The sequence below is a fragment of the Cornus florida genome, unplaced genomic scaffold, assembly GCF_030987335.1.
Source record: "Cornus florida cultivar Cherokee Brave unplaced genomic scaffold, ASM3098733v1 CherokeeBrave_3.0.0_Hap2_Chr07, whole genome shotgun sequence".
Taxonomy (NCBI): Eukaryota; Viridiplantae; Streptophyta; class Magnoliopsida; order Cornales; family Cornaceae; genus Cornus; species Cornus florida.
The window spans coordinates 82,743,868-82,771,233 of record NW_026775577.1 but is presented as its reverse complement, the minus strand read 5'-3'; the positions used below and the strand labels follow the sequence as shown (position 1 = coordinate 82,771,233).

At 40.1% G+C, this 27,366-nt stretch overlaps 1 protein-coding gene across 2 annotated transcripts; it reads left to right on the top strand.

Annotated features, from left to right (window-relative positions):
- Positions 1–1,090: 1,090 nt before the first annotated feature.
- LOC132267348 (uncharacterized) lies at positions 1,091–27,366 on the top strand. 2 transcript variants are annotated; one of them, XM_059768507.1, is made up of 10 exons: positions 1,092–1,648; positions 3,552–3,649; positions 3,745–3,790; positions 5,011–5,093; positions 5,242–5,306; positions 8,295–8,356; positions 25,028–25,087; positions 25,343–25,375; positions 27,040–27,105; positions 27,200–27,366. In XM_059768507.1, the coding sequence occupies exons 1-10, from the start codon at positions 1,217–1,219 to the stop codon at positions 27,230–27,232; spliced, it is 978 nt and encodes a 325-aa protein (XP_059624490.1). In that variant the 5' UTR covers positions 1,092–1,216; the 3' UTR covers positions 27,233–27,366. The 2 variants fall into 2 exon arrangements, with proteins under 2 accessions (XP_059624491.1, XP_059624490.1); XM_059768508.1 differs by lacking the exon at positions 25,343–25,375 and having other exon boundaries at positions 1,091–1,648.

Genomic DNA, 27,366 nt, shown 5'->3' with positions numbered 1-27,366 from the left:
TATTTTTTATTTATTTTTATTTCTTCATATATATCCTTCCTAAAATTTTTATTTCCTTCCTATTATCACTCCAGGTCAATATAAATTAAGGCCCCAAAATTTGTATTTCCTTAATTATATTATAACTTTCAATTTTTTTTTTTGTTTATATTATAACATTTCAAAAAATGTTATTTCCTTCTTATTATTAAACTCTGTCAAATAGAAAGGCCCCAATTTTATTTATTTATTTTTTATTTCCTTATATTATAACCTCCTTACAATTTTTATTTGTACCCTTGACCAATAGAGATTTAATAGGGGTCAAAAGATATCTATCTATCTATCTTCTTTTTTTTTTTTTTTTTTTTTCTCTCTCTCTCTCTTAGCTCCTCATTCACGTTTCTTTTTTCATATTCCGAAATTTGTAAAACTTTCCATATTCATATTTTAACTTTTTTTTTTTCTTTGTTTTTTTTTTTTTCCTCATTTTTCTAATTGGATTGACTATATATATATATATATATATATATATATATATATATTAGATATTAGAAAGCCACTTTTATATATTTTGCCTAAGGTCTCAAATTATATTAAGCCGCCCTTAATTCTACCCTGATATAATAAGTGATTCGGGTTTCTTGAAGTCATAGATGCATCCATATATGCTGCTTAAAAAAAAAAAAAATTTCAAATCTGTTAATAAAAATACTACTTATGTGAACATATAGATGCGCGCGCGCGCGCATATTTGTACTAAAAAGTGAAACTTATAGATGCAAATTGGGATAAAATCTGAAACTTTTGATGCAAATGGGTTTGGGAATTGCCTGATTACTGTTGGATGGGAGACGAGAAAGAGGGGCTGCCGCATTTTGCTTGCAAATGGGTTTGTGAGGCAAACAATACATTTTATAGCACATGAGGGGGCATTTTGGCATTAAAATAATATTGCAGGGTGTATCACAAATTTACGGAAAGTGCACTCCGCTTGGCTCCAGAGGGTATTTGCTTCATTTTGGAAAGGTGGAGGACTGACTTGAGAACAAAATTAGTTCAGTGGGTTTTATGCAACTTTTTTTTATAGTATAGGGATTTTTTTCAAACTTCTGCCTTGTATCATTTTGGGTATCGTCATTTGGCGAAAGGCACTTTGCTCTCTCTCTCTCAGCGTAACACAGCTTAGCAGAGCACAGCAGCATACTATAGCAGCATACAGCTCTTCCTTCAAGTCATGGCTCTCTCTTTCTCCACCACCCCCATATCAACCTCTTCAAACCTCACCATTCTTGCTTCACTTCTAAAGCCACGATTTAAGGTGCAATCTCGTCCTTCACTCGTAGTCTCAGTCTCGCTCTACAATCGTAACCCTAGAACTCTTCGATTCCCTTGTTGCCATGCCGCCAAGCAACAGAGCAGCTCAGTCAAGAAGAGGCCACCCAGGAAAAAGAGGGGTAGTGCTGGTAATGATGCTTTGAAGGGGTTGAGTTTAGATGATGTTGAAAATGAAGATGATGATAGTGTCGATGCCTCGTCGTCTAAGTCCAAGTCCAAGTCCAAGTCGCAGTCATACCATCCTCTCCCGCTACCCAAACCTCCGGCTGGGTTTGTAGTGGATGAACACGGACAGGTTCTCATGGTTTCAAAAAAGAGAATTGCTACAATTGTAAGTCTCTTCTTGCAACTTCCATAGTATATAAACATCATCTATATGTATATCTTTATGCATATACATGATTATGCATATACATGATTGTATATATTGTCTGGTACGGGTACCTTTTGGTTTGAATTTCATGTCCACAAGTAATGCTGCCTCTGCCTTACAAAGAATTCAAGATGAAGAAATTATCTTAATCTATTTCTACAACTTAATCTGAAAACTAGAGCAATAAATTTTTTTTTTGATAGGTAAAAAAACTAGAACAATAATAATCCCACAAATCCTTGCAATGCCAAATTATATTGTGTTTCCTACTCAATCCCAGCCATAGATGGATTTATTACCAGCTATAATTTCAAAGGAAAAGGGAGAATTTAAAAAATGTTAGAAAATCTGTATCTCTTGCCCTTTCCCCACTTTCTCTCTCTTTTGGGTGTTTCCAAAATTGTAGGAAATTTTCTGCATGGATATGATGCCATTATCCTCCCCCTAGGGGAAGTCGTCAAATTTTGGCTCGACCTCCAAGATTACTTCATAAAATTCCTCAGTGTAATCTACCACACTGCTGCCTCCTTGCCTTAAATTCTGCAAACTTTGGTACATTGTTTGAACATAATTAAAATGTAAAAAATGTTTCTTTAACTTTTTCATCTCTTTTCATTCCGCAACCTTAGGCTTATTCTCTTCCCTTCAAACGAATAGCCATAAGCTTGACCACTTTTTTTATTTTTTATTGGTAAGTAAAATTTCATTAAAAGAACCCTCAAGAGGGGAGCATCCCAAAGAACTACACCATCAAAGTATGTTATGTAGATAAGATATCCAAAAAATCCACTGTATCCCTTACCGATTTACAAATTGATCCCTGTATCCAAAAAAATAAAGAACTCACAATAGAGAACTTAAGCAGCCAAATCAGAACCTCCTCTTTATCAAAGGATTGCCTGTTCCGCTCTCTCCACAAACCCCACCACAAACAAAGGGGTGCCACCCTCTAAGCATCATGAGCATGCCTCTGCACTATACATCCTCTTTAAGCCTCAAGCATGCTCTTTGGGGACTCTGGCATAACCCATAAGACACCAAACAACGTAAAGATCATAGACAAGCTCTCCCAAGCCACTGCGTAAAGCAATAGAAGATGATTAACCGACTCCTCACCCCTCTTACACATGCAATACCAATTGGTGATAGTGTAATTTGCCCTCAGTGGACATCAGTGTAATTTACCATTTTTTTGGGTTTGCTAAGCAACACATTCACACACCACATTGCCCTGCGTAGGGCTTGAAGCACTCACCTCCCCTTTGGGGAGCAGAGCTCTTACCACCTGAGCCATTACCCTAGTGGTAGTTTACCCTTTCTTTAATCAAATTATTGACACTCACATTCCTAATTATCCCTTTCCTCAATCAAATTGTATGAATGAAATTCTCTCTCAACCTATGAGAGCTCATACCACCCAGGCCAATGGCCCAATGGTAGTTTACCCTTTCTTAAATCAAATTGTAAACACTCACATTCCTAATCAGCCCTTTCCTTAATATAATTGTATGAATAAAATTCTCTCTTGACCTATGGCCCATTATATCTAGCTTTAGTTGTTATCAACATTGTGATCTACCAATCTTTACTGTAAGAAAATATAGAAATAAAGTAAACAGAGTTAAGGTAGCCCAAAGGGATATACTAGGGAGATGTTTTCACAATAGTATTGATACACCAACATTGTTTATTTGGTTTGTTGGAAGATAATGACCACTATGGATTATGACAAATATTCCCTTTACAAGAATATGTTAAAATGCTTATCAACTGCAGTTTTGTGATACATCTTTTTGGGTATTATTCTATCTTGGTCCTTGCATGGCCTTGATTTTATAAATTATAATGAAATCTTGGACAGGTTGATTCTACCAATAATTTCCCATTGGACTGCATAATTAGGAGAGTGTTTAGAAGTTCACGAGGGGATGAGTGTTTGCTACTCTGCCCAGTTGATACGTAAGTGAGATTGCATTACACAACATCTCTTGTCAACTATTAAATGTTTTTCCCTTTTCTAAAAGTATACTTAATGTATAGTTTTGCTTTTGCAGGCCTGTTCAGATTTTGAAGAGCACAAATATTGACGGATGGTCAGCTGTAAGTTTTTTCTTCTTGTGTAAATTAAAACTTGGAAATTAAATATTCATTTAACATATTTATATTACATATTACTAATCCACACATGTAGATAAAGAAGTCAAAGCCGCTGCCCCAACTCTTTTTTTCTCACTGTTGTCAAAGGTGTGCCTAGGCTCTAGGCTCATACAGGCTTGCGCTTGTGCCCTGTTGTGTGCCCAGGTGTGCCTTTCACAACAGTTGTGCCTTTAATATGGAATATGAATATGCTTTAATAGTAATTTAAATTTTTAGTTGTGCACCTCTCTTTACTCAGGCGCGTGCTTCGCCTTGCGCCTAGGCTCCAACGGACCTCTAGCGCCTTAGGCCTTTGATAACACTGCCACTACCACAATCTCTCTCCACCATCAAGAGTTCCTACGACCACCACCACATGACACTAATGCCTGCCCCCCCTCTCTCTCCCTCTCCCTCTCCCCACCCCACCGCCGCCATCCCTGCCTCTATCTCTTTCGTCGATACTGCCTCTCCCCCCCCCCCCCCCCCCCCCTCTCTCTCTCTCACACACACATTGCAGCCTCCAAATCCCCCGCTAAGTGCTCTGGCAATTGCTTTAAAGAAATAAACAAACACACAAGCTTGCAGAAATCAAGCAACTTCCATTTGGGGAATTTCAGAAATTGTTCAATTGCGATTGAGGGGCATGTTTGCGATTGCAATGATGAGAAGAACAATGACTGTCTTTGCAATGCTATAATTGAATGGCTGTGATACCATGTGAAGTTTGCATGGAGAAGAAGAGGGAAGCAATCCAGCCGTATGTTATTCAAAATTGTTGAAGAAGAATACAATACATACAAAAAATACAAGAAGCCCTAAACTAATAAACCGATGGAAAGGACAGTACGACCCTCATAACAGGGCAATGGTGTATAGTATGTATTTGAAGGAAGATTTTAAGAGCAAATGCAACTTTACATGTAAGCTATTGTTTGCATTTTTATGCCGTGATTTTCCATTGTAGGATGCCTTCCTTGTTTTGCTGCTTCTCCCTCAGAGATTCTTTCTTTATGGTTGCGACTTGAGAGATTGTTTTTTAAAAATACGATTAACATTTTGCTGCTTATTGTGAGAAGGAGATCCACTCATCATCCTTCTTCTATTTAAATGTAAATAGGGATATATGTGTGTGTTTAAACTTGAGTTCACATTTTTTATAATCTGCATCTATCTGCATTTAGGTCAGTGATGAAGAAGTTGAAACTATCCTTCCCACAGCAGCCTATGCCCTTGCCAAGATACACATGCATCTGGTATATAGCGGGTAAGGTCACCGATGTACATTTTTTTTTTCTTTCTCTAAAGGTTGTGCTTGTGCTTGTTTCCTTTGCTTGTTAAACCATATATACATTTTTATCTTTTCACTTCTAATAGTTTTGATATCATGTTTCTGCTTTGTGTCTTCCAATCAGGTTTTGTTACACGGCTCGGGGAGGATTTTGCTACAGGGAAGAGGACATATTTGAATTTCGTACAGGCAATGCTCTTATTCTATAATTATTCTGTGCTTGTCTAACCATTGAAGCACTATAGACCCCTTTTTTAGTTGGATCTGGAGATTTTCATAACTTATTCATGAATTCAACTTGAGCATTATTAAGATGGTGATGAGCTTTCTATCTATTGATTTACATGTGCTTTTACTTGGGTATTACTAGCTTAACTAAACAAATGATTGGGAGTTATCCAAAATGGTACTATAAAAATTCAGTTGAGAATGGTTTGGGACCTGTAGACGGCATTTCAGTGGGTGGGAATCAGTAGCAGCCTGCAATGGTGACATTGCGTTGCTGTCAACCACTGTGATGATGATGTGGTGGTGGTTACAGTTGAAAGGGCTATGGTGAAACGTAATGTATCGTGATAATCTTGTGATGGTGGTTTGCTGAAGATGGTGGTGGCAGCTACTGACGGTAGTTGATGTAAGTTTACAGAATTCTAACAGTGTTTTAGAAAGTTGACAAGGGAGAGCAGTCTCTCAAATTGTCTCTTAAATTGGGGACCTCTTCTCTGTAACAGGGAGAGAGAGTTCAAGAGCAAAAGGCATAAAAAATGGTAAAACCAAAACAGTTCACATGAAATGTAAATTTGATAAAGTAGCAGAAAATGATAATATAAGTATTAGAAGGGTAAACTGTGAATAACCCCCCTCAACTGTCAAGGATTTTCAAATACCCCCTGGTGATGCAACTAACCCCTCAACTATCTAAAAGTTGCAATTTACCCAAAATAGTGTCTGATTTACCATTTTACCCCTGAAGAAATAAAAAATAGGTAAACTGCAAAAAAAAAAAAAAAAAAAAAAAAAAAAAAAAAAGAAAAATCCCTCCACTTTCAAGAGGTGTTGTAGCATTTTGTAATATTTTAAGGGGGTTATGTGCAAAAGTGAAAGTTGAGGGGAGTATGATGTAGAGCATAGTGTGATGGATTCTTGTCCCACATTGGATTTGGATGGGGAGGGTCTTGGGCATATAAGGTTGGGTGTTAGAACCACTTAATAGCTTAAGCTTTTGGGTAGGCTCGTGAAGCACCCGGCCCGTGAAAAATGCTATCAGAGCAGGCCCAATACTTGATCCGGTGTCACGCCAAGTGCCCACACACATGGAGGTATCCGGATTGGGTACCGGATCCCTCGCCGTTAGGGTGGACGGGTAGGCAGGGTGGGCCAACTGCAACGAGGGCGTTGCGGGTTTGGATGGGGGAGAATGTTATGGATTCTTGTCCCACTTCGGATCTGGATGGGGAGGGTCTTGGGCATATAAGGTTGGGGGTTAGCACCACCTAATAGGTTAAGCTTTTGGGTCGGACAACAAAGCACCAGGCCCATGACAATAGGCTGGCATACAAACCAGGCATAGGCAGCTAACCTAACGGCTGCAATCTGATTATGATGCAATGGCAGCTTCAGTGATGTTTTTGCAATGCTGTTTTGTGTACTTGACAGTCATATTTTGTACTTTCTATGCTATCAAGTTTCCCTAGATATTTTGTGTTTCTTTAGTTATAAAGGAAACTTTTGAGGGAAGCTTTTGTTAAGAAGGTTATGGAGGAAGCTTTTCTAGGAACTAGGAAGCTTTTGGTGCCTATAAATAGGCATATATGTAAATCATATGGTCAGTTTTTGGATTGAGTTTGAATATTGAATTTGAGTTCAGTTTTCCTCCCCTAAATTCTTCTCTCTTCTCCTCCCTCTCCTTCTCTAGTCTTTCTCACATCTCTTTTCTTCTCTATCTCGCCTCTGTTTCTATCTGTTCTCCATCAATTCTGTTCTCTATCTCTTGCATCTATCTCTACTCTGTTTCTATCTATTCTATTATAATTTTGTTATCTACGTCTCTTCTTAATTGTTTCTACGCTCCAGTTGCAACCAAAGCTAACCATACCAACAAACTTCTATCCATTCTACATTAGGGTAATCACGAAATCATGAAAGTTGAGGGATTTTATTATTATTATTATTATTATTTGCAGTTTACCCGAAAGGGTATTATAGAGTTTTTACAGCTTAAAATCTCATGTGCTATGCACATGATACTATTCCATCCATTCCGTTATGGTCAGCTTTTTTTAGTACTTTAGGGGGGTTATTTGTAAAAATAAAAGTTAGAGGTTTTTTTTTTTTTTTTTTTTAGCATTTTACCCATATTAGAATTCAAGACCAAAGAATAATTCAAAATAACTACTTTTGTTATTTAGGGTCAATTTTACAAATAGATGGAAAAATAGATGGTGATGTAGGAAGCAGGATTGGAGTAAGGGGGGACAAAACGGAGGCAAACTAGTTGTATTCTTTGTTACAAACGAATATCAAATAAATAAAAGGAAAATTCTATGGAACGGGTAATTAAGCTAGTTATATTTTATGGAATAGTGTGCTATGCAATGAAAAAGAAACAAAAATAACACACTCATGTAGCGGAAATGAGGATAATATGATGGAGATGATAGGAGTGAGAGGATTGGTAATGAACGAGTCAGGGAAAAACTAGGAATAGCCACTACTTCTGATAAAATTTGAAAAAGTAGACTTAGGTGGTATAGTCATGTACAACGTAGATTTGAAGATGCACCCATTAGAAGAGGAAAAGTTGTTTGCCTAGAAGGTAAGCAACAAAGAGGATGACCAAAACATACATGGAATGAAGTAATTAAACATGAATTTAAAACATTAATTTGAGGAGACATGGTATATAATAGGTAAGAATGAAAAAAGAGAATTCATGTGGCCGACGCCATCCATATGGGGCAAAGGCAAGGATGATGATGGTATGTTGACTCTAATTCAACTTGAAAAAGTTGTTTATATGCTCTTCATCTCATTGTGGGCTTTAAAATCTGATTTTACTTCTCAATGAAAAGGGTTTTTTTTAAATTTTTTTTTGTATTATTGTAATTATTTACTGGGATAGTATCTTTTGAGACATATTTCAAGTTTCGTCCACACTGCGTGTTCACAATTTTGCAGATGATGGTCAAGATGTAGATGGCTTGCCAACCGAAGGCATAGAAATTACATGCTTCCATTTGGTAATGTGTTTGTGATCTGTTCTATGAACTTATCATTTTAATTTTGGAATATAGTTTAGAACATCTTGATTTCTAGAAACTGTTTAATGGTGCTCTGTTTGGATAAAAAGTGACACACTTATATTAGCCTTTTCTTCTCATACAATTATGCTTTTCACCTAGTGAAGTGAGTATTTATAATGCTTATATGCTTTCATTGTTAAAATGGTGTGGCAGCTCCTAATGGGTATTAACAATATTAGGCTTGCAATTAGATCCTAGTTTCCTTCCACTCTTTCTTCTTTTTGTCTGAAAATTTTACTTAATAAGATTTCTCTTCGCCATTGCCCAAGGCCTTTCCAAATTGTTTTTAAGTTGGGTATCTACTTTGGTTTATTGTTTTCTTCATCATTTCCTATCTGCCTAGGTTTATGGTTGTGGTTGAGATGGATTACTTATGAAACTAGAGTTGAAAGGTATCTACTTAGGTTTATTGAAATGGATTGCTTGTGCTAATAATCCATCTACTTGAACTATAAATCTCTCGTTTCTTAAGCAGTTGCTTGTCTTTGTTGTAAGTGACCAAAAACATCTTAAATGATATTTTTTCATTGTGCTCAACTTACATGAAACATTCCTTTTGTTGTATCATGAGTCGTGTGCAAAATAATTTTTTGAGCCAATTGTCTTTCTACCTCGCCCTATCCCAAGAACTGAAAACATAAAAAGTAAAAAGAAAGGAAAAGGCTCATTGCAGAAATTTTAATATTGCACATTGAAACTATAGGGAGAAAATATAGGGATTTGATCTGTATTGGGAGTATCTTTAGGGATTGGATTTGATCTGTATTGGGAGTATCTTTAGGGATTGGATTTGATCTGATCTTAATTTGATTTTATATGATATTATTTTCATATGCCTATTAGAGGCATAGGATTAGTGATTTGATTTACTTTCCACTTATGTAATATAAATTAGGGGTAAGAGCACGACACACACTCCACTCCACTCCACTCCACTGCTTGAGCTCTACTTCATCTTCTCCTGGTTCATCCTCGCCTTTTCTGTGTTCTTTAATTTTTTCAGTCACCAACAACTAGACCACACCCATGCAAACCCCTCGGGGGTATTTCTTCTTCCCTCCATGGCTTCGTGCGGTAGAGGGGTCTCTCTCTAAACTAACGACCGGCTCGGTCGTTATGTGCTGTTGACGAATCATCCAGCCTCTTTTCATACTTAGTCGACTTCTGCAAGGGTCACTACATGTTGTTGATGAATTGTCTGGCCGAGTTTCACAATTGCAGACAGAGCTGCTCGCTTGGAAGACTTCTCCAGCCCTCGTGACTTGCAGACAACAGTATTTACAATCTGCAATTTGATTCTATATCATCACAATCTGAGAAATGGTATCTGTTCAGATTAAGGATAACGTAACCTATGGGCATAGTTCCCAAGCCCAAAGGATTAGTACAGTTTTATTAAATGGGAAATTTTTTTCCATCTTGGTCGAGATCAGTGAGACTTTATTTAGGGAGTTGGGGTAAAACTGGATATTTATTGGGCACTATTAAAAAACCAGCACCTACTGAACCCACGTTTACACTGTGGGACATTGATAATTGTACCACTCTTGGGTGGTTATTCAATTCTATGTAGCAGTGTATTTATAATATGTTTATGTATCATGAAACTGTACACACATTATGGATTGGTCTCAGTAAGACTTATGTCCATGCTCGCAATGACACCCAAATTTATGAGTTGCATCGAGATATCTCACGAGCTACCCAAGACGATCTCAAGCTATCAGTTGCAGATTACTTTGCCTTCCTCCAGTCAAGTTGGGAGGAGCTTGCTCACTATGAGCCCCTTCGGGATATCTCAGCAGAGGCTTCAAGGATTATTAAGGCTAGACATAAGCGCCATTAGATTTATCAGTTTCTTATGGGACTTCATCCAAAATTTGAGTCCCTTTATGCTTAAATTCTGAATACGACACCTCTACCCTCTCTTTTCGAGGCTTATGCTATTTTTGATGGGGATGATTGTTGACGTTAGGTTACACCTTCGATGGCTCCTGCTACACTTCCTGCACCTGACATTGATTAGATGGCATTAGTCGCTTCTTCTAAACCATCTAGTACTTGCAGTCGTGGCCGTGGCAGTAACCATGGACGGTGGAGTTCTACCATATGTGCACCCTCTGGAAAAATTGGTCATACTACCTGAATGACGTAAGAACAAGGTATGATTGGTTGCACTCTATTGGAAACCAAACTTGAGCATGGCAGTGCCAAAGTGATTAGACCAAGCTCAAGGAGACTACTTGAGGCCGTACAGGGAACGACGAAGACGACAGACCATACCAGAATGAGCAAGAGAACGAAAGCCCGGAGGGGGAACCATGTACACCTTCTCCTGCAAATCACCATTGAGAAAGGCATTCTTGACATCTAACTGAAATAGATGCCAAGATCGAATCGCAACAACGGAAAATAATACATGGATGGTAATTCATCTTGGCAACAAGGGCAAAAGTCTCCTTATAATCTATGCCATAAGTCTGAGCATAACTGTAATGACCCACTCCACTACATGGTATGATATTGTCCGCTTTGGGCCTGAGCCCGCACGGTTTTACTCTTGGGCTTTACCCCAAAAGGCCTTATACCAATTAGAGTAACACACCTACATATAAGCACTTCACCTTTCCCTTTCCTAGGTGATGTGGGATTGTGCACCCGTAGCTTGCCAGTGTGGTAGTCTGTTAGTGTCTCGCACCCGCCCACGGCACACCCGCCCACAGGGTCATCACAATCCACCCCCCTTGGAGGTCCGACGTCCCCGTCGGCATACTTCCGGCTGGATCAGGCTCTGATACCATTTGCAACGACCCACTCCACCACATGGTATGATATTGTCTGTTTTGGCGTGAGCCTTCACGGTTTTACTCTTGGGCTTTATCCCAAAAGGCATTGTGATGACCTTGTGGGCGGGTGTGCCGTGGGCGGGTGCGAGACATTGGCAGGCTACCACACTGGTGAGCTACGGGTGCACAATCCCACATCGCTTGGGAAATGGAAAGGTAAAGTGCAAATATGTAGGTGTGTAACTCCAATTGGTATGAGGCCTTTTGGGGTAAAGCCCAAAAGCAAAACCGTGCGTGCTCAGGCCCAAAGCGGACAATATCATACCATGTGGTGGAGTGGGTCGTTACAATAACCCTTGGCAACCAACCGGGCAATTGACCCATTTGGATTATGCTTAATTGTAAACACCCAACGACAACACAGCCTTTCATCCAATAGGAAGCGGAACAATGTCCCAAGTCTGATTTTTCTCCAGTGCTTGTAGTTCTTCTATCATAGCATCACGCCATTGAGGTTGTGCTAGTGCATCTGCAACACTAGAAGGAAGAGGAACCGAGGCAACAGAAACAAGAAAACTCCGATAGGAGGGTGAGAGAGCACAATCAAAAACAAAATTAGAAATAGGGTATGTATAAGAACGTTTACCCTTTCAAAGAGCAATGGGGTGATCATCAAGCGAAACAATAGCTTGAGAAGGCGGAGTTGGTGCTGAAGGAACATGGCAGTCGATCGTGGGAGTAGAAGCTTGTACTTGTTGTTTTCGACTATAAACCTGTGGAAAAGGAACAATTCTCCCTGCTGAAGGGGTATCACGAGGAGAAATCATAGAAGACGAAACAGGTAAAGGTTGAAGAGTTGAAGACGGAAGAAGGTGATCATCAATTATATTTAATGGGAATCATTCACTTTGAGAACCAATTGGACCACTATAGTATGGTGTATGCTCAAAGAAAGAAACATCCATGGATATAAACCGCAGATGATTGGGAGGATGGTAACACCTATAACCTTTTTGAGAGTGACAATGGCCCAAAAACACACATCAAAGCCTTGGGGTCAAACTTTGTAAGAGTCTGTCCCAACTGCTGAACGAAGCACACACACCCGAAGACTCATGGAGGAATAAAAAAAGAGATGAATTGGGTTGTAAGATTGAGAGTGGGGCTGCAAAGTTAAGAACCTAGGAGTCATATTAATGATGTAAACGGTTGTAAGAACTGCGTCTCCCCAAAATGACCGGGGAACATTCATGCCAATGCAAATTGCTTTGGCTAAGTCAAGAATGTGGCGGTTCTTTCTCTTAGAACGGCCATTCTGTTGAGGGGTTTTAACATTAGACATCTAATGCTCAATCCCAAATTCTATACATAGCTGCTGTACCTCCCCATAAGTGTACTCCGTACCCTGGTCAGATCTAATTTTTTTAATGGTACAACCATATTGAGTCTAAACCATTGCCATAAATTTTTTAAAAATGGTGTACACCTCATTTTTGGTTTTCATTAGATAAACTCATGTAACACGGCTATGATCATCAATGAACAACACGAAATATCGAAATCCAAGATTAGAAGTAACTGGGCAAGGACCCCCACACATCTGAATGAACAAGATCAAAAGGTATTAAAGCATATTTATTACTACTAGCAGAATAATTGGAATGAACATGTTTAGCCAAGTGACACGTCTCACGGGATAAATCTGAGACTGCCACGTTACAAAATAAGGAAGGAAATAAATGTTTTAAATAACCGAAATAAATATGTCCTAAACGCATGTGCCAATGCATAAGCTGGGCTTTATTAGATGAAACATAATTAGAAAATAAAACTGAATGTGCTTGAGGTGCAAAAGATCATCTAATAGGTATAGACCGTCCACTTCACGCCCACTGCCAATCGTCCGCTTTGACACCAGATCCTGAAAAATACAATGAGAGGGAAAGAACGTTACAATACAATTTAATTGTTTAGTAATGCTTCTAACATAAATAAAATTTGTAGTCAACTGTGGATCATGAAGTGTACCTGACAAAGTTAATGAAGGAGTAACTGATATGTGACCCTTCCCAGCAATGAAAGATGGAGAGCCATCCGCGAGGCGTACCTTGCGATGGCCAGAGTAGTTACTATAAGGTTGGAAGAATGAGGGCAAACCAATTATATTGTCTGAAGCACCAGAATCAATGATCCATCGAAGATGTAGATACGCTATGTGCAGACGCAATAGTACCTGAGTGGGCATAAGTGGAGGTTGGCTGAGATGATGCCTCCATTTGGTTGAAGAATTGTTGTCCAAAGCAGCTTGAGTCAAGGTAACTGTGGTAGAAGACGTAGAGACGAGTTGTCAGGAGCTGACAGCGAGACTGGTTGTAATGTGCAGAGGATCGAGGCTGTTGTTTCTGTTGCGGTGGGTGTCCGTGTAGAGCATAACAACGAGATTTGATGTGACCAATTTTTCCGCAATAGTCACACCGCCCATGTTGTCGTCCTAGAGGAGGACCGGTGGTAGAACTCTGAACTGATTGGGATGGTGCAATTCCTGAAAGGTTGGGAACCCGAATTTCCATAGCAGAACGATCAACAGAAGCAACACCTAATGCATGAGTCCGACCGCTCTCATCTGACAACACAAAGGAGTATGCATCCTCAAGAGTAGGGAATGAAGATAAGCCCAATAAATGAACACGAGCATACTCAAACTTGTCGTTCAACCCGGCAAGAAACTAAAACACTCGATTCTTCTCCACAATCCCTGCATATAAAACTACATCATCTGGATCATTCCAAGAGGAAGGAATCATAATATGACATCTCCCAAATAGCACGAAGCTTGGCAATGTAACCTAAAAGTGTTGAGTCACCCTGAGAAATTTTGGTGATTTCTCGCCCCAACTGGAAAATTCGTGCATTACTCTGCCTCTAAGAATAAGTGCGTTGAACTGAGTCCTAAATCTGCTTAACAGTCTTCAAAACATATAGCCAATGACTATGTTTGGTTGCATCGAATTAACTAGCCAAGACATAACCGTAGCGTTATCTACAAACCATTGTGGATATGCCTTCTCTGACTCGGTTGGCTCTTTCTCAAAACCAGTAATATAGCCAAGCTTACCTTTGCCACCAATGATCATCTTGGCAGGCTGTGCCTAAATCAAATAGTTGGAGCCATCCAACTTCACTATGGTGATTGGAAGTCCTGGATTTTCTGATGAGTTGGTGGGAAAAATGGCACCTCCACCTATAGAACTTGAGGCAAGACAATTAACAGTCGAGGACCCTGAATCTGCCATAATCTGTTACACGACAATAAAAAAACTCCAAAAATACCACAAATTCTGTTAATAAATCAGAGGGTCTTCTTAGACCATTCCCGAAAAATCCAAATACATACTTTTTTTTTTAAGGAGCGCTGCCCGCTTACATATAGCCATACAACCTTTTCCATTTGTTTTTGATAAGTAAAATTGTATTAGAAAGCGTTCAAAAGGGAACGCGTCTCAAGAGCTTTACAAAAACCGAAATCAACAAAGGGAGTCCTATGGACCCAAAGAACACAAAAAGTCCACGTTTCCTTAAAGATATACAATTTCTCCCCATAACCTAACTAAAAAGAGAACAAATAATAGAAAACTTCAACACCCCAATGGAGAATTCCTCCCCATCAAAAGATCTTCTATTCTGCTCTTTCTAAAGACTCCATCAAACACAAAGGGGGGTCACCCTCTAAAAGTCACGAGCATGAGCCCCCACCCTTTGGCTCGTCCAAACGTCAATCAAATCCCTTGAAGTCTGGACATTCAGATCACCCTTTCTATGAAGGGTCTGTGGGGAGGCTATTAGAGCCTAGCTGCTTGAGAACTGAGAGTTCGGAGCTCTGTGGAAAGGTAGGAGGGACTGTGTTGAGGCCTCACGTGGAAGGGTTATGTGGAACTTCAGGGAACATGACAGTTTGTGTTGGTAAGGACATTCATATCACCCTTAGCGATGAGTCGGCAGCTTTGTTGGTTCAGGAATTGAGGAGTTTGCGAGATCGGAAGGTGGGGGAGATATTGATTGGATGTCATGTGTAGATGATGTGGAGGGGCTGGAGTGTTGTGTGGGTAGTGGGGTGAGGGACCAGCAGGTTGGGTCTCTTGATTTAGTTCTGTGGGTAGAGGAGGGTCATCCTAATTTGGGGGTGGTGGATCCTTTGGTTGTGGTGAGACTGGAAGGGTTGGAGTCGGATGGTTTGGTGCAGGGAAATGTTGACTTAGGTAAGGAATGGGTGAAGGACAATATTGGGATCACTAGCGAACTCTTGGGTGTCTCTTTTGAAGGAAAAAAGGAACAGGCTATTTCGCTTCTTCATGCGACTGTGGAGGGGAGAGCAGGGGAGGTGAACAAGTACGGAAGGAGGGGAAATAGAAGGAAGAACCCCCTTTCATGGATAGGGGAGGGAGGTGAAGAATCTTATTTGTTACATGAATTATGAGGGGGAAGGAGGGTCGGTGAGGGAGAAAGGAAGAGGGAGGAGTGGAGGGAGGAGAGGTGAATGACTTTGTTTCCTTATGAAGCTTAGATTTATTTCATGGAACGTCCGTGGTCTAAATGATTTGGACAAGAGGAAGGTGATTAAGTTGGCGGTGAGAAAGTGGCGGGCTCATGTGGTGTGCTTACAAGAAACTAAGATTGCTTCTATGTTGGATAGGGTGCCTAGGAGCCTTTGGGGAGGTAGGTTTGTGAAATGGGTGGCGTTGGATGCTTTTGGTGGTATCCTTGTCATGTGGGATAGGAGATGGTTGACTCATGCGGATATTTGGAGAGGGAGGTTCTTTATCTCATGCGTGTTTAATTTGGAGGAGGATGACTTTAGATGGGCTTTCTCTGGGGTGTATGGCCGGTGGATGATGGCGAGAGAGAGTTGCTTTGGGTGGAGCTCAGTTTTGTGAAGGGGTTGTGGTCGCTTCCTTGGTGTGTGGGTGGTGACTTTAATGTTGTAATGTCCCCGACAAAGAGATCTATTGGTGGGAGTTGGACAATGGCATAATTTTTAGAGTTTATTGATGCTTATTATCTTATCGATTTACCCTAGGAGGGAGCGGTCTTCACGTGGTCTAGTGGCAGGGTTTTGCCTACTCTTTCCAGGTTGGATAGATTCTTGATTATAGGGGACTGGGAGGAGAAATTTCTGGATGTTATTTAGGCAGCTTTGGCTAGGGTGACTTCGGATCACATTCCGTTGGTTTTGGATTGTGGGGGATTGAGAGCTTGAAGATCCCCGTTTAAATTCGAGAATATGTGGCTCAGAGCTGACAACTTTCAGGATAGAGTTCGGTCTTGGTGGGAGGCGACTCTGGTGGTCGGCTCTCAGAGTTTTGTTTTAGCTGGGAAACTTCGCTTCCTAAAGAATGAGCTCAAAAGATGGAATAAGGAGGTGTTCGGAAACTTAGAATGAAGGAAGAACAGGGCGCTAACCGATATTGTTGAGATTGATAGGTTGGAAGGGGTGGATGGTATTGTGGATTTTCAGCGTTCCCAGAGAGCAGAAAGTCGGGCGGAGTTAGCGGAGATTGCCATTATGGAGGAGATTTCATAGCGACAGAAATCCCGAGCTTTATGGCTCAAAGAGGGAGACCACAATACGAAATTCTTCCATAGGCTCGCTAACGCCCATAGGAGGGGCAACCATATTGGGCGGATATATGTGGATGGAGTGGAGATGCATAGGGAGGAGGACGTGTGTGGGGGGATTGTTTCCTACTATCAGAGGCTCTACTTTGAGACTGTCGGTTGGAGACCTAGGCTTGGTGGCCTTCATTTTGATTCTATCTCTGTGTTGGAGAGGGATGTGCTAGAGATTCCTTTCTATGAGGGGGGCGTTGAGGAGCTGCAATGGTGATAAGTTGCCGGGATCGGACCGGACGGGTTTACTATGAGATTTCTGCTGGAGAGTTGGGAAGTGGTTAGGAGGAGTGAGGTTTTGGGCACTTTTCAAGAGTTTTATTCTCACGGGAGGTTTGAGAAGTCGTTGAACGCTTCTTGTGGGGTGTATTTATAAACTTATTGCTAAAGTCCTTGCTTTGAGAATGAGGGTGGTGCTAGATGGGGTTATATTTGAGTCTTAAAACGCTTTTGTTGGTGGTTGACACTTTCTTGAATCTGTTCTTATTGCTAGTGAGTGTGTGGATTCTAGGCAGAGGAGCAATGAACCGGGAGTTTTGTGCAAGCTTGATATCGAGAAGGCGTATAATCATGTTAGTTGGAGCTTTCTGTTGTATCTGCTAGGAAGGTTGGGTTTTGGAGAGATGGAGGAGATGGATTGAGGCTTGTTTTTCCTTTATTAGATTCTCTGTTTTGGTGAACGGATCTACTATGGGTTTTTGGTAGCTCTCTGGGTTTGAGACAGGGTGATCCTCTATCTTCGTTTTTATTCCTTATTATTATGGAGGCTATAAGGGCAGTGAATTTGGGATTTATCAAGGGCTTTAGGGTCGGTAGAGACGTGGATCATCAGATGGAAATCTCTGATTTACTGTTTACGGATGATGCCTTGGTTTTCTGTGATGTTGATGTAGCCCAGCTCAGATATTTGAGGTGTGTCTTGGTTTGTTTTCAGGCAGTTTTTGGTTGAATATTAATGTAGGAAAGAGCATGCTTGTCCCTGTAGAGGTTCAGGATTCCGTATCTCTTGCTGCAGTTCTTGGGTGTGGGGTGGGCTCTTTTCTTATCTCCTATTTGGGTTTGCCATTGGGTGCTCCGTCAAGGAGGTGGGAGTTTGGGATCCTATGATTGAGAGATTTTTGAAAGGAGACTGGCTGGTTGGAAGAAGCAATATATTTCGAAGGGTGGGAAGGTTACTCTTTTGAAGAGTACACTGTCGAGTCTACCTACTTACTTTCTATCCCTTTTTCAATTCCTGTCTCAGTAGTTGAAAGGATTGAAAGAATTCAATAGAACTTCCTATGGGGTGGACAGGAGGACGAGTTCAAGTATCATCTTGTTCGTTGGGATCAAGTGTGCAGGCCAATTCCATTGGAAGGTCTGGGTATTAGGAGGTTGGCCCTTTTCAACAGGGCTCTTTTGGGAAAGTGGTTGTGGAGATTTGGTAGTGAGCGCCATCGTCTTTGAAGTAAGGTTGCTGTGTGTCGCTTTGGGGGAGGCGGTTGGTCCTCAAATCTGGTCAGATTCGCTGGAGGCGTGGGTGCTTGGAAATTCATTCGTAGGGATGGGATGAATTTTCTAAGCATATTTAATTCAGAGTACGGGATGGCAGGGGAGTTCGGTTCTGGGAGGATTTATGTTGTGGTGATCGCCCGTTGGCTCGTTCCTTTCCCAGACTTTTCGGATTGCCGTGGATAAACATGCATTGGGAGTTGGAGGAGGTTGCGGGTTTGTTGAAGTTGTTGTGCGGACATGAGGGTGATGGTAGTGGCATGAACTCTTTGGTTTGGGTGCCCTCCTCGGGGGAGGTTCGAGGTTTGTTCCTTATTCCATTGTTTATCTGATTTTCATGGTTCTAATTTCCCTTGGAAAAAGGTGTGGCATTCCAAGGCTCCCCTCAGAGTGGCCTTCTTTGTCTGGACTGCTGTTTGAAGCAAGATTTTGACCCTAGATAATTTGAGAAAGATAAGACAGATTACAATCAATTGGTGTTGTTTATGCAAGAGGAGTGGCGAGTCTGTGGATCACCTCTTTTTGCATTGCCTTGTAGCTCACGACTGTTGGAGCCTTATCTTTGGCATTTTCAATGTCCATTGGGTTATGCCTCGGTCCTCGAGGGGGTTAATTGACGCTTGGCGAGGTTGTAGTGTGGGAGCCCATGCCTGTGAGTGTTGGAGGGTGGTTCCTCTTTGTTTGGTGGTGCTTATGGAAGGAGCGGAATAAAAGATCTTTTGAAGGGGAGGAATCTTCCTTAGGGGCCTTGAAGTTTCATATTATTAGCTCTCTTTTTAGTTGGGTTTTGAGGAGAAATTGTACATCCATTGATTAGTTTATTGATTTTTTGGGTTTGGTAGGTCCTTAGGACCTTGTCTCTGGTTTCGGCCTCTGTATAGCTCTTGGGACGCATTCTCCGTTTGAACGATTTCTAATACATTTTACTTATCCAAACAAAAAAAAAAAAAAAAAAAAAAAAAATGTCTAGGGTCATCCTGCCCCAAGCTGCAGTCCAAACAAAAAAGGCCACCCTAAGAGGAGGCTTCGAATGCCAAACCGTTTTCCACGGGAAATTGGAATCGTGAAACCCGGAGAGGCAGAGAAAAAAGGAACGGACCTAAAAAGTCCCTTGCGAAGAAGGCACCCAAGTCAAGGAATCCCAACGAGTACCATCCACCTCTTGTCTATACAAAAGGTCCAGCAAGCCAGTGACGTCATCCAACTCCCAATCCTAAAAGGATAGCCGGAACCGCACATCCCAAGACAACCTACTGCTATCGAGTCAATAACAGTCAACTATCAACAGTAATCCTGAACAATCTTTGGAACAAACATGACAATGGGCGATCCTCGTACCAAGTATCCTCCTAAAACCGGACGTCCCTTCCTTCCCGAACTCTGAATCTAATATGCTTAGAAACCCATCCCTTCCCAATGGATTTCCACACCCCCACGCTGACAGCAGATCTGATCGGCCTAGAAGACCATCCCCCTCTCTCCTCCCCAAAACGACATGAAACAACCTTCCTCCATAACCTATGTCTTTTGCTGCCGAATCTCCATAACCACTTGCCTAGGAGCGCTTTGTTGAAAGGGGCCAATCTCCTAATCTCAAGACCGCCCAACTTAAAGGGCCTGCAGACAACCTTCTCCTTAATATCCGGAACCTCTCTGTAGACAAAATTTTTTTAACCTAAGCCCTTCTAGGTGTTGGAGACTAACTATCCCAATTTACCCAAGCCTAGAAGAGTAGAAAATAAATTGTAAAACTTAAAAATACTTGTTTTCGATTACAAAACAGTAACATAGGAAAACATGTGTAGGCTACGTCACACGATGTCATAAATAGCCTAAGGTGGCTGTCACACAAGTAGCAAGGCTGCTGAAAGGTGTGGAAAGGTGTTGGCTTTGATACTGAGAAGAAATATAAAAAGAAGAAGAATGAGAGATTTGTGTACAGGCTTGAATGAGATGAATCACTCATTCACAGCTCTAGTATTTATAGATAAAAAGAGTATATGCTCATATTACAAGAAACGAAATTAAATCAAATCTAAATAAAATCACAGCATATTTTATAGCATAATCAAATCTCTGCTAATATGGTAAGTCATTCAATAAATCGTGGCTATCATATCTGCTAACACTAAGGATCGATGCTTCCAGCTCTACCCACACCTCAGATCTAGCAGCACTACAATTTCTTCTACTGCTGCTATTGCCGAGTCTTTTGGCGTCCATGCACCACATGCTCCTCCGCCTAGATGTATTGATATGCATTAATTGCATACACAAATTGGGTCTATTATCCGAGATCATTTATCACAGGCAGCTCTCCCATCAGCTACATCAACTGCATCTCACTTAGATACCCCATTTGCATTCCATGCCTTTCAGTCTGGTACTGTTCCTCCAACTTGGGTCATAGATTCTGGTGCTTCCGATCACATGACTGGTGAGTCTCTATATTTTTAGGATATGGAAGCATCCTTCGGGCAGGTAAGCCTTGCTGATGATTCTTTTACACCGATCATTAGTAAGGGTACTGCCCCTTTATCTCCTGATTTATCTTTAAAGTTTGTTCTTCATACTCCTAACCTTTCCCTTAACTTATTATCTGTTAGCCGTTTAACTCATTCATTGGCCTGCGCAGTGACTTTCTTTCTTGCACAGTGAATTTTTTTCCTGATAGGGGGTATGAGAGGGACGGGCTGTACACCTATGGGACATCTTCAATTCTTGTTTATTGACGATTACTCTCGTTGTACTTGGGTTTATTTACTTAAATCATGCTCTGAAGTATTGTCTACATTTATTTCTTACAAATAACTATCTCGCTTAATGCATTACATCAAATTGTGCTCAAAGAGTGCCTATATAATAAAAGTCTAACCAGGCCCATGTCCTAAACAAGGGCCATTTATATTTTAATCCATACAATTGGGCATCCACTCACCACAAGCCATTTATTTTATTTCAGTTCATAACTAAACCTAGCCCAAAATTCCAAACTAGTCCAACCCAATTATGTTTATACAATGTTATGCTTTTAAAAAAACATCCCTAAGTCCAAATCTACTTACTAGGCCCATAGTCCATTTTCATAAGCATAACCCTAATCCCTCGCTCCTCATTTTACTAGATACGACCTAACCCAATCTCATTCAAGCAAAGTAGCGGCAAGGCCCCTAACACTAAGCAAGAGAAAGGTTCATTCGCGTAGTTGATCAAAGACGTCTAACTCAATCCTCAATTCCGATGATGATACAGAAGCGAACTAAGCCTCTGATCAATCAATCTAGTGATGAAGCAATTGTAGATGTCTAATTGAAGAGAAAGGGTCATTTGCATCAGTTAATCAAAGACTTTTGTGAATGTCTAAATCAATCCTCAATTCCGTTGATGATGCAAACGAAGCCTTCGATCGATCAGTTCGATGAAGAAGAAATTGTAGATGTCTAAGTCAACCTCAAGTCTGGTGATGATACAAAGGCAAAGGGAAGCGAAGCCTAGCCTCCGATCGATTAATTTGGCGGCTCTGCATGTGGATACACGCGGATACTCACGGATTGTGGGTCAAATATTGAATTCGCGAATTCAGAAACTGAGTTCGCGAATTAAACACGATTTTGCTCCCAACTCGTCGATCCGTGTACGGAGCTTGGGAACGTGAGCCTCACACGCGAATTGTATGACTAAGGTTAAAACCATCCAGTTAGATTATTGGAGGGAGTAAATCTGTAATGATTTTCGGTCTCATTATAATAAATTGGGGATTCTTCATTAATTGACATACCCTTATACACCGGAATAGAATGGAGTGGCGGAACGTAAAAATCGTCATCTCATGAGTGTTGTTCGGTGTCTTTTACGTGGTATGCATGTTTCTCAATCTTTTTGGAATATGGTAGTTCTCATTGCAGCTTTAAGGGGTAGGTTCTATTACATATTTTGCGACCAGACATAACCCCTAGTTGAACTTTAAGGGGTAGGTTCCATTACATATTTTGCGACCAGACATCACCCTTTTCCCTATTACTCCTCGTGTTTTTTGATGTACATGTTTTGTTCAGGACCGATATCCTATACGTACGAAGCTTGATGATAAAGCTATTTGTTGCGTTTTTTCTAGGTTATTTAACTATGTCGAAAGGGTACCATTGTTCTGAACCTACCACTCGTCGGATTCATTCTCTTGATGTCACCTTTTTCGAAGATATTCATTTCTTTGGCACATCATTTTTGCAGGTTCCATCTTCTTCTACTCCCATCAGTGACTTTCTCACCTTTGGCTCGGCCTGCACCAATTCTATCCTCAACATCTCCTCTTGTAGCTCAGCCCGAGCTTCACGTTTAACATGCTACCCTGCCATTGCCCTCTTCTGGTACAGGTAATCCTAACCCTGCTATTCCAAATTCTACTCCAGATCCTACCTTGCCTACTTCTGTTGTAGATCCTGCATCGCCTAGTTCTGATTCTGATTTGCTTATTGCTCTCTGCAAAGATAAAAGGACTTGTGTGACTAATCATCTTATTACCTAGTTTGTTTCTTATCAAGGACTTTCGCACAATTACTAGGCCTACCTTGCTGCCACCTCAGCTATTTCCATCCCTCGAACTGTATATGAGGCTTTGCAAGACTAACATTGGACAATAGCCTTGGCTGTTGAGATGGATGCCTTGCAGAAAAATAAGACGTGTAGCTTGTTACTTTACCACAAGGAGAGAGGATTGTGGGCTGTAAATGGGTATTTACAGTTAAATATAAACCATATGGTATTGTTGATCGCCACAAAGCTAGGTTGGTCGTGAAGGGATTTACACAAACTCCGAGGAAGACTTTAATGCCACTTTTGCTCCGGTCTCCAAGCTGACTACTGTCTGCCTTCTTATTTCCTTAGCGGCTTGCTACTCTAGGTCTCTTCACCAGCTAGATGTGAAGAACGCCTTTCTTCACGGGGATTTGACAGAAGAAATTTATATAGATCCTCCTCTGGTTTTCGGCTTCAGGGGGAGTATTCTGGGAAATTTTGTCGCCTTCTAAAATTCTTATATGGACTGAAGAAGTCACCTCGGGCATGGTTTCACCGATTAATTAATGTAGTTATTTCTATGTGGTTCACTTGATGTCACTCAGATCACACCTGTTTCTTCTGTCGTAGTCCAGAAAATTGTTTTGCCATATCTTAGTATATATTGATGACAAAATCGTTACAACAAATGATGAACCCTTTATTGACAAGGTAAAAATAGATCTTGGGCAGACTTTTGAGGTTAAAGACTTAGGTCCTCTTCGATTTTTTCTTGGTATTGAGGTTGCACGCTCTAGGCATGGCATTTCGCTCTCTCAACGAAAGTATGCACTAAAACTCCTATAGGACACTGGTATGCTTGGGTATCATCCTGCTTCCTCTCCTATGGATTAGACGCATCGGCATCGTGCCGAGTCTAGAGACCTTCTCCCAGATCCGTCTGCTTATCAGCGCCTTGTTGGCCGCTTAATTTATCTAACGACCACTAGACTTGATCTCACATTTGCGGTTAGTGTTGTGAGTTCATGCCTGCTCCTCGGACCTCACACTTAGATGCAGTATACCGAATTCTTTGATACCTTAAGTTTTGCCCAAGACTTGGTCTATTCTACAGATCCACACCACAACCTCTTATCTCGTGCTACACCGATGCTGATTATGTTGGATCTCTGACTGTTCGTCGCTCTATTTCCGGTTTCTGTACTTTTCATGGGGGCAATTTAATTTCCTGGAAAAGTGAAAAAACATTATTCATGGGGGCAATTTAATTTCCTGGAAAAGTAAAAAACATAACGTCGTGACTTGTGAGATCCTTTGGCTTCGTTCCCTATTGACTAAGCTAGGATTCCCTATATTTAGTCCATCAACACTCTTTTGTGATAACCGGTCTGCTATTATGCTTGCATCTGACTCAGTTCTTCATGAGAGGACAAAGCATATTGAGGTTGATATTCACTTTCTCAGGGAGAAAGTGCGTTGTGGAGTTATCCATACTACTTTTGTTTCTTCTACTAATCAGCTTGCCGATATGTTCACAAAGTCAATAGGACAATCTGTTCTTCACTCTGGTATTGGCAAGCTGGGCTTAGTCGATGTCTTCCGTCCAGCTTGAGGGGTAGTATTGGGAGAAAATATAGGGATTTGATCTGATCTTAATTTGATTTTATATGATATAATTTTCATCGTTTGCCTATTAGAGGCATAGGATCAGTGATTTGATTTACTTTCTGCTTTATGTAATATTCAGTGTGTAATATAAATTAGGAGTATGTCTAATGAGAATTTGTGGCTTTACAAGAGCCTTTTACACTCAACTGAAACAATGTCGAAATTTCGATTCTTCTTTCTTATTAAACCTCATAATTCTTGGAGAAGTTGTGTATTAATGATATGCTCTGTTTCCTTCATATTCAATCTCTTCCAACATTTTTGGTGTCAGTTGTACTATTAGAAGCTTGGGCTATTGGCACCATTTGTGTATTTCTCTATATCTCATATCTGAACAGCTACTACGAATGGTATTTTATATTTTGTATTATGATATTGTTACATCAATTTAGCCAGACATTATAATGACGCCATAAGAAAAGATTTATCTTATTTGATGCTAATGATGATAAATTGATACGAGCTTAAAATTTCTTCCATGCAGGATGGTAGCCACTACATGATCTATACACCATCTGACCCGTTACTGTTTGTTGCAATGAAGGTAACAATCAGCTCTCATATGCATAACATAAGAAAACTTGTATTGCTTTTCCTGATTTCAAGCCATACTTTCCTTCTCTTATTTCTTACTCAATCCCGTTTGCTAGTTTTGGAGAGCCCGTTAGCAATTTCAAAATTTCTATACTTAGAATAACTTATTTTCCCTCATTAATTCTTGAGTTTCCTGTGTTTGAGTTTGAAGCAGAACATATGAAGTTTCATTTTCTCTTTCCTACATGTTTTTTTCTCAATGCAGGATCATAACGGCCTATTGCAAATTGTTGATGATGTAAGCAATCCTATTTTTTGAATAGATATTGTTTACTGTTATCACATTCTCTCACCGTGCTTATTATCCTTTTGTGAGGAATTCCCACTTGTATGGAGATTATTGTGTTGCCTTAATTAAATTGCTTTTTGTAATGTTTTTTTGTTGTTAAACTATTTCACTAACTTTTCAAGAATGGTGTTTTAGCACTTCTTCTTACACTGTAAAATTAGATTACGAAGCATTTAATGAACCTTTTCATTTTAGTAGCCCTTCCTACCATGGTTCTTATGGTTGCACATTATTTCGATACTCCTGGAACTTTGGGAAATCAGGGCATTCCTCAACTTAAATTAAGGTTTAGAAATGTTTGCATGATATGAGGTTCTGACATTATTAAATATTTATAATTTTGAGAATCGGGTGTCACAAAATTAGGGTTGGTAAGTTTTGATGTGCCAATGATGTTTAAGGATTGTAGTTGAGGTCTAAGAAGCACGGACACGGACACGATATGACACGGATATGCCAACACGTCAAATCTTAAAAAAGAAGCACGGACACGGACACGATATGACACGGATATGCCAACACGTCAAATCTTAAAAATGTAGGACATGGACACGGTGTGGACACCACTAATATAAATGTAATTCTTCATTTATATTTCTATTGATCAAGACAATTATAGAACTTTAATTAATTGATAATTTCTATACTAAAGTTACTTAAGTTAGAAGATGAAGCTATTCAAATATAAAAAAGAGTACATTATATTATATATGATATTACACTCTTATCTTGTCATTATAACATGTGTTTAATGTCAATGTTTTAAAGAAAAAGAGGTTGGACACTCTGATGTATGTTCACAATGTTGTTTCCTGGATTGTTATGTGTTTATTTTATACAAGACGAAGAGTGTAGGATATGTTGGAAGTGTCTGGAATGTGTTGACAAGGGTTCGACATATGTCGGCCAAGTGTACGAAATAATATAAATTATTTTTAAATTATGGACACAACCATGAAGTGTCGAACACACGTCTAGGCGAACAAGCCCAATTGAACTATTTTTCTTTTTATTTTCTTATAATTCAGTGTGGTGACTTTAAGATATAATCAAATCAAGAGTAAGTGATAAAGAAGAAGAAAAAGAGAAGAAAGCGGATGAGAGAAAAAGAGAGAGAGAGATGGGGAAAGAGAGAAAGAATGAAACAATACTTTCATCCTTCCACCACATTCTATTTATAATAAGAAGTTTCAGAAATTACACATAAGCCCCAACATTATATAAGTAATAACAAATAAGCCCCTGACAACACAGTGGGCAATAGGATTTTTGAGTACCTATATTTGAATAAATTGAGTTTATTGTTTGGGCCACCATCCGGAATGCTTAGCTGTTAACTCTGGTCCGTTTAAGTAAATTGTCTGGTTGGGAGGAGATATCACTAGTTTATGTATAATGTGTTTGCATTGTGCTTATTTGCCTGTATGGCTTTGATTATTTTAACTATTCTTGTACTACACTTTGTTGCTCTTGAAACACTGAGCCTTCTCTCTTACGAGAAAGAACCCCACAAGGTGCTGTGTCTCATCTAGAATAAGCTAATATTAAGCATTAGCTGCTGTATCTCAACAAATGAAACTTCATATTATGTCTTGTTTCTTGCTTCAAAACAGGATCTGTTGGACGACCCTGCCATAATAAGTGCCATTGATGAGGAGACTGAGTTTAACGCCTTAGTGGTATTTTTTTCCCTTTCTGCCCAGAAGAGACATTCATAATTGAATGCAGCTCATTCACTTTTTTTTTGTTTGTTTTTTTATTTATTTTTGGCAGGAAGAAGAGGCTGCTCTTCTTGATCCTTATTAGGCGAAAAGAATCAGGCTGCTGCTATTTTTATTCTGAAAGCAGAGCTGCCACTTTGTACACATTATGTAGTGAATTCCGGTTGTATAAAATCATTTAAATTGTTTCCTTTTTGTAAAAAAAAAAACTTTCGGTTA

What these genes read in the sequence shown, in the direction of transcription:
- LOC132267348 (XM_059768507.1), top strand. Translation starts at nt 1,217, where the DNA reads ATGGCTCTCTCTTTCTCCACCACCCCCATATCAACCTCTTCAAACCTC. An exon ending in ATATTGACGGATGGTCAGCT is followed by an intron (nt 3,791 to 5,010) that starts GTAAGTTTTTTC and finishes ATCTGCATTTAG; the next exon opens with GTCAGTGATGAAGAAGTTGA. An exon ending in TATTGCAAATTGTTGATGAT is followed by an intron (nt 25,376 to 27,039) that starts GTAAGCAATCCT and finishes GCTTCAAAACAG; the next exon opens with GATCTGTTGGACGACCCTGC.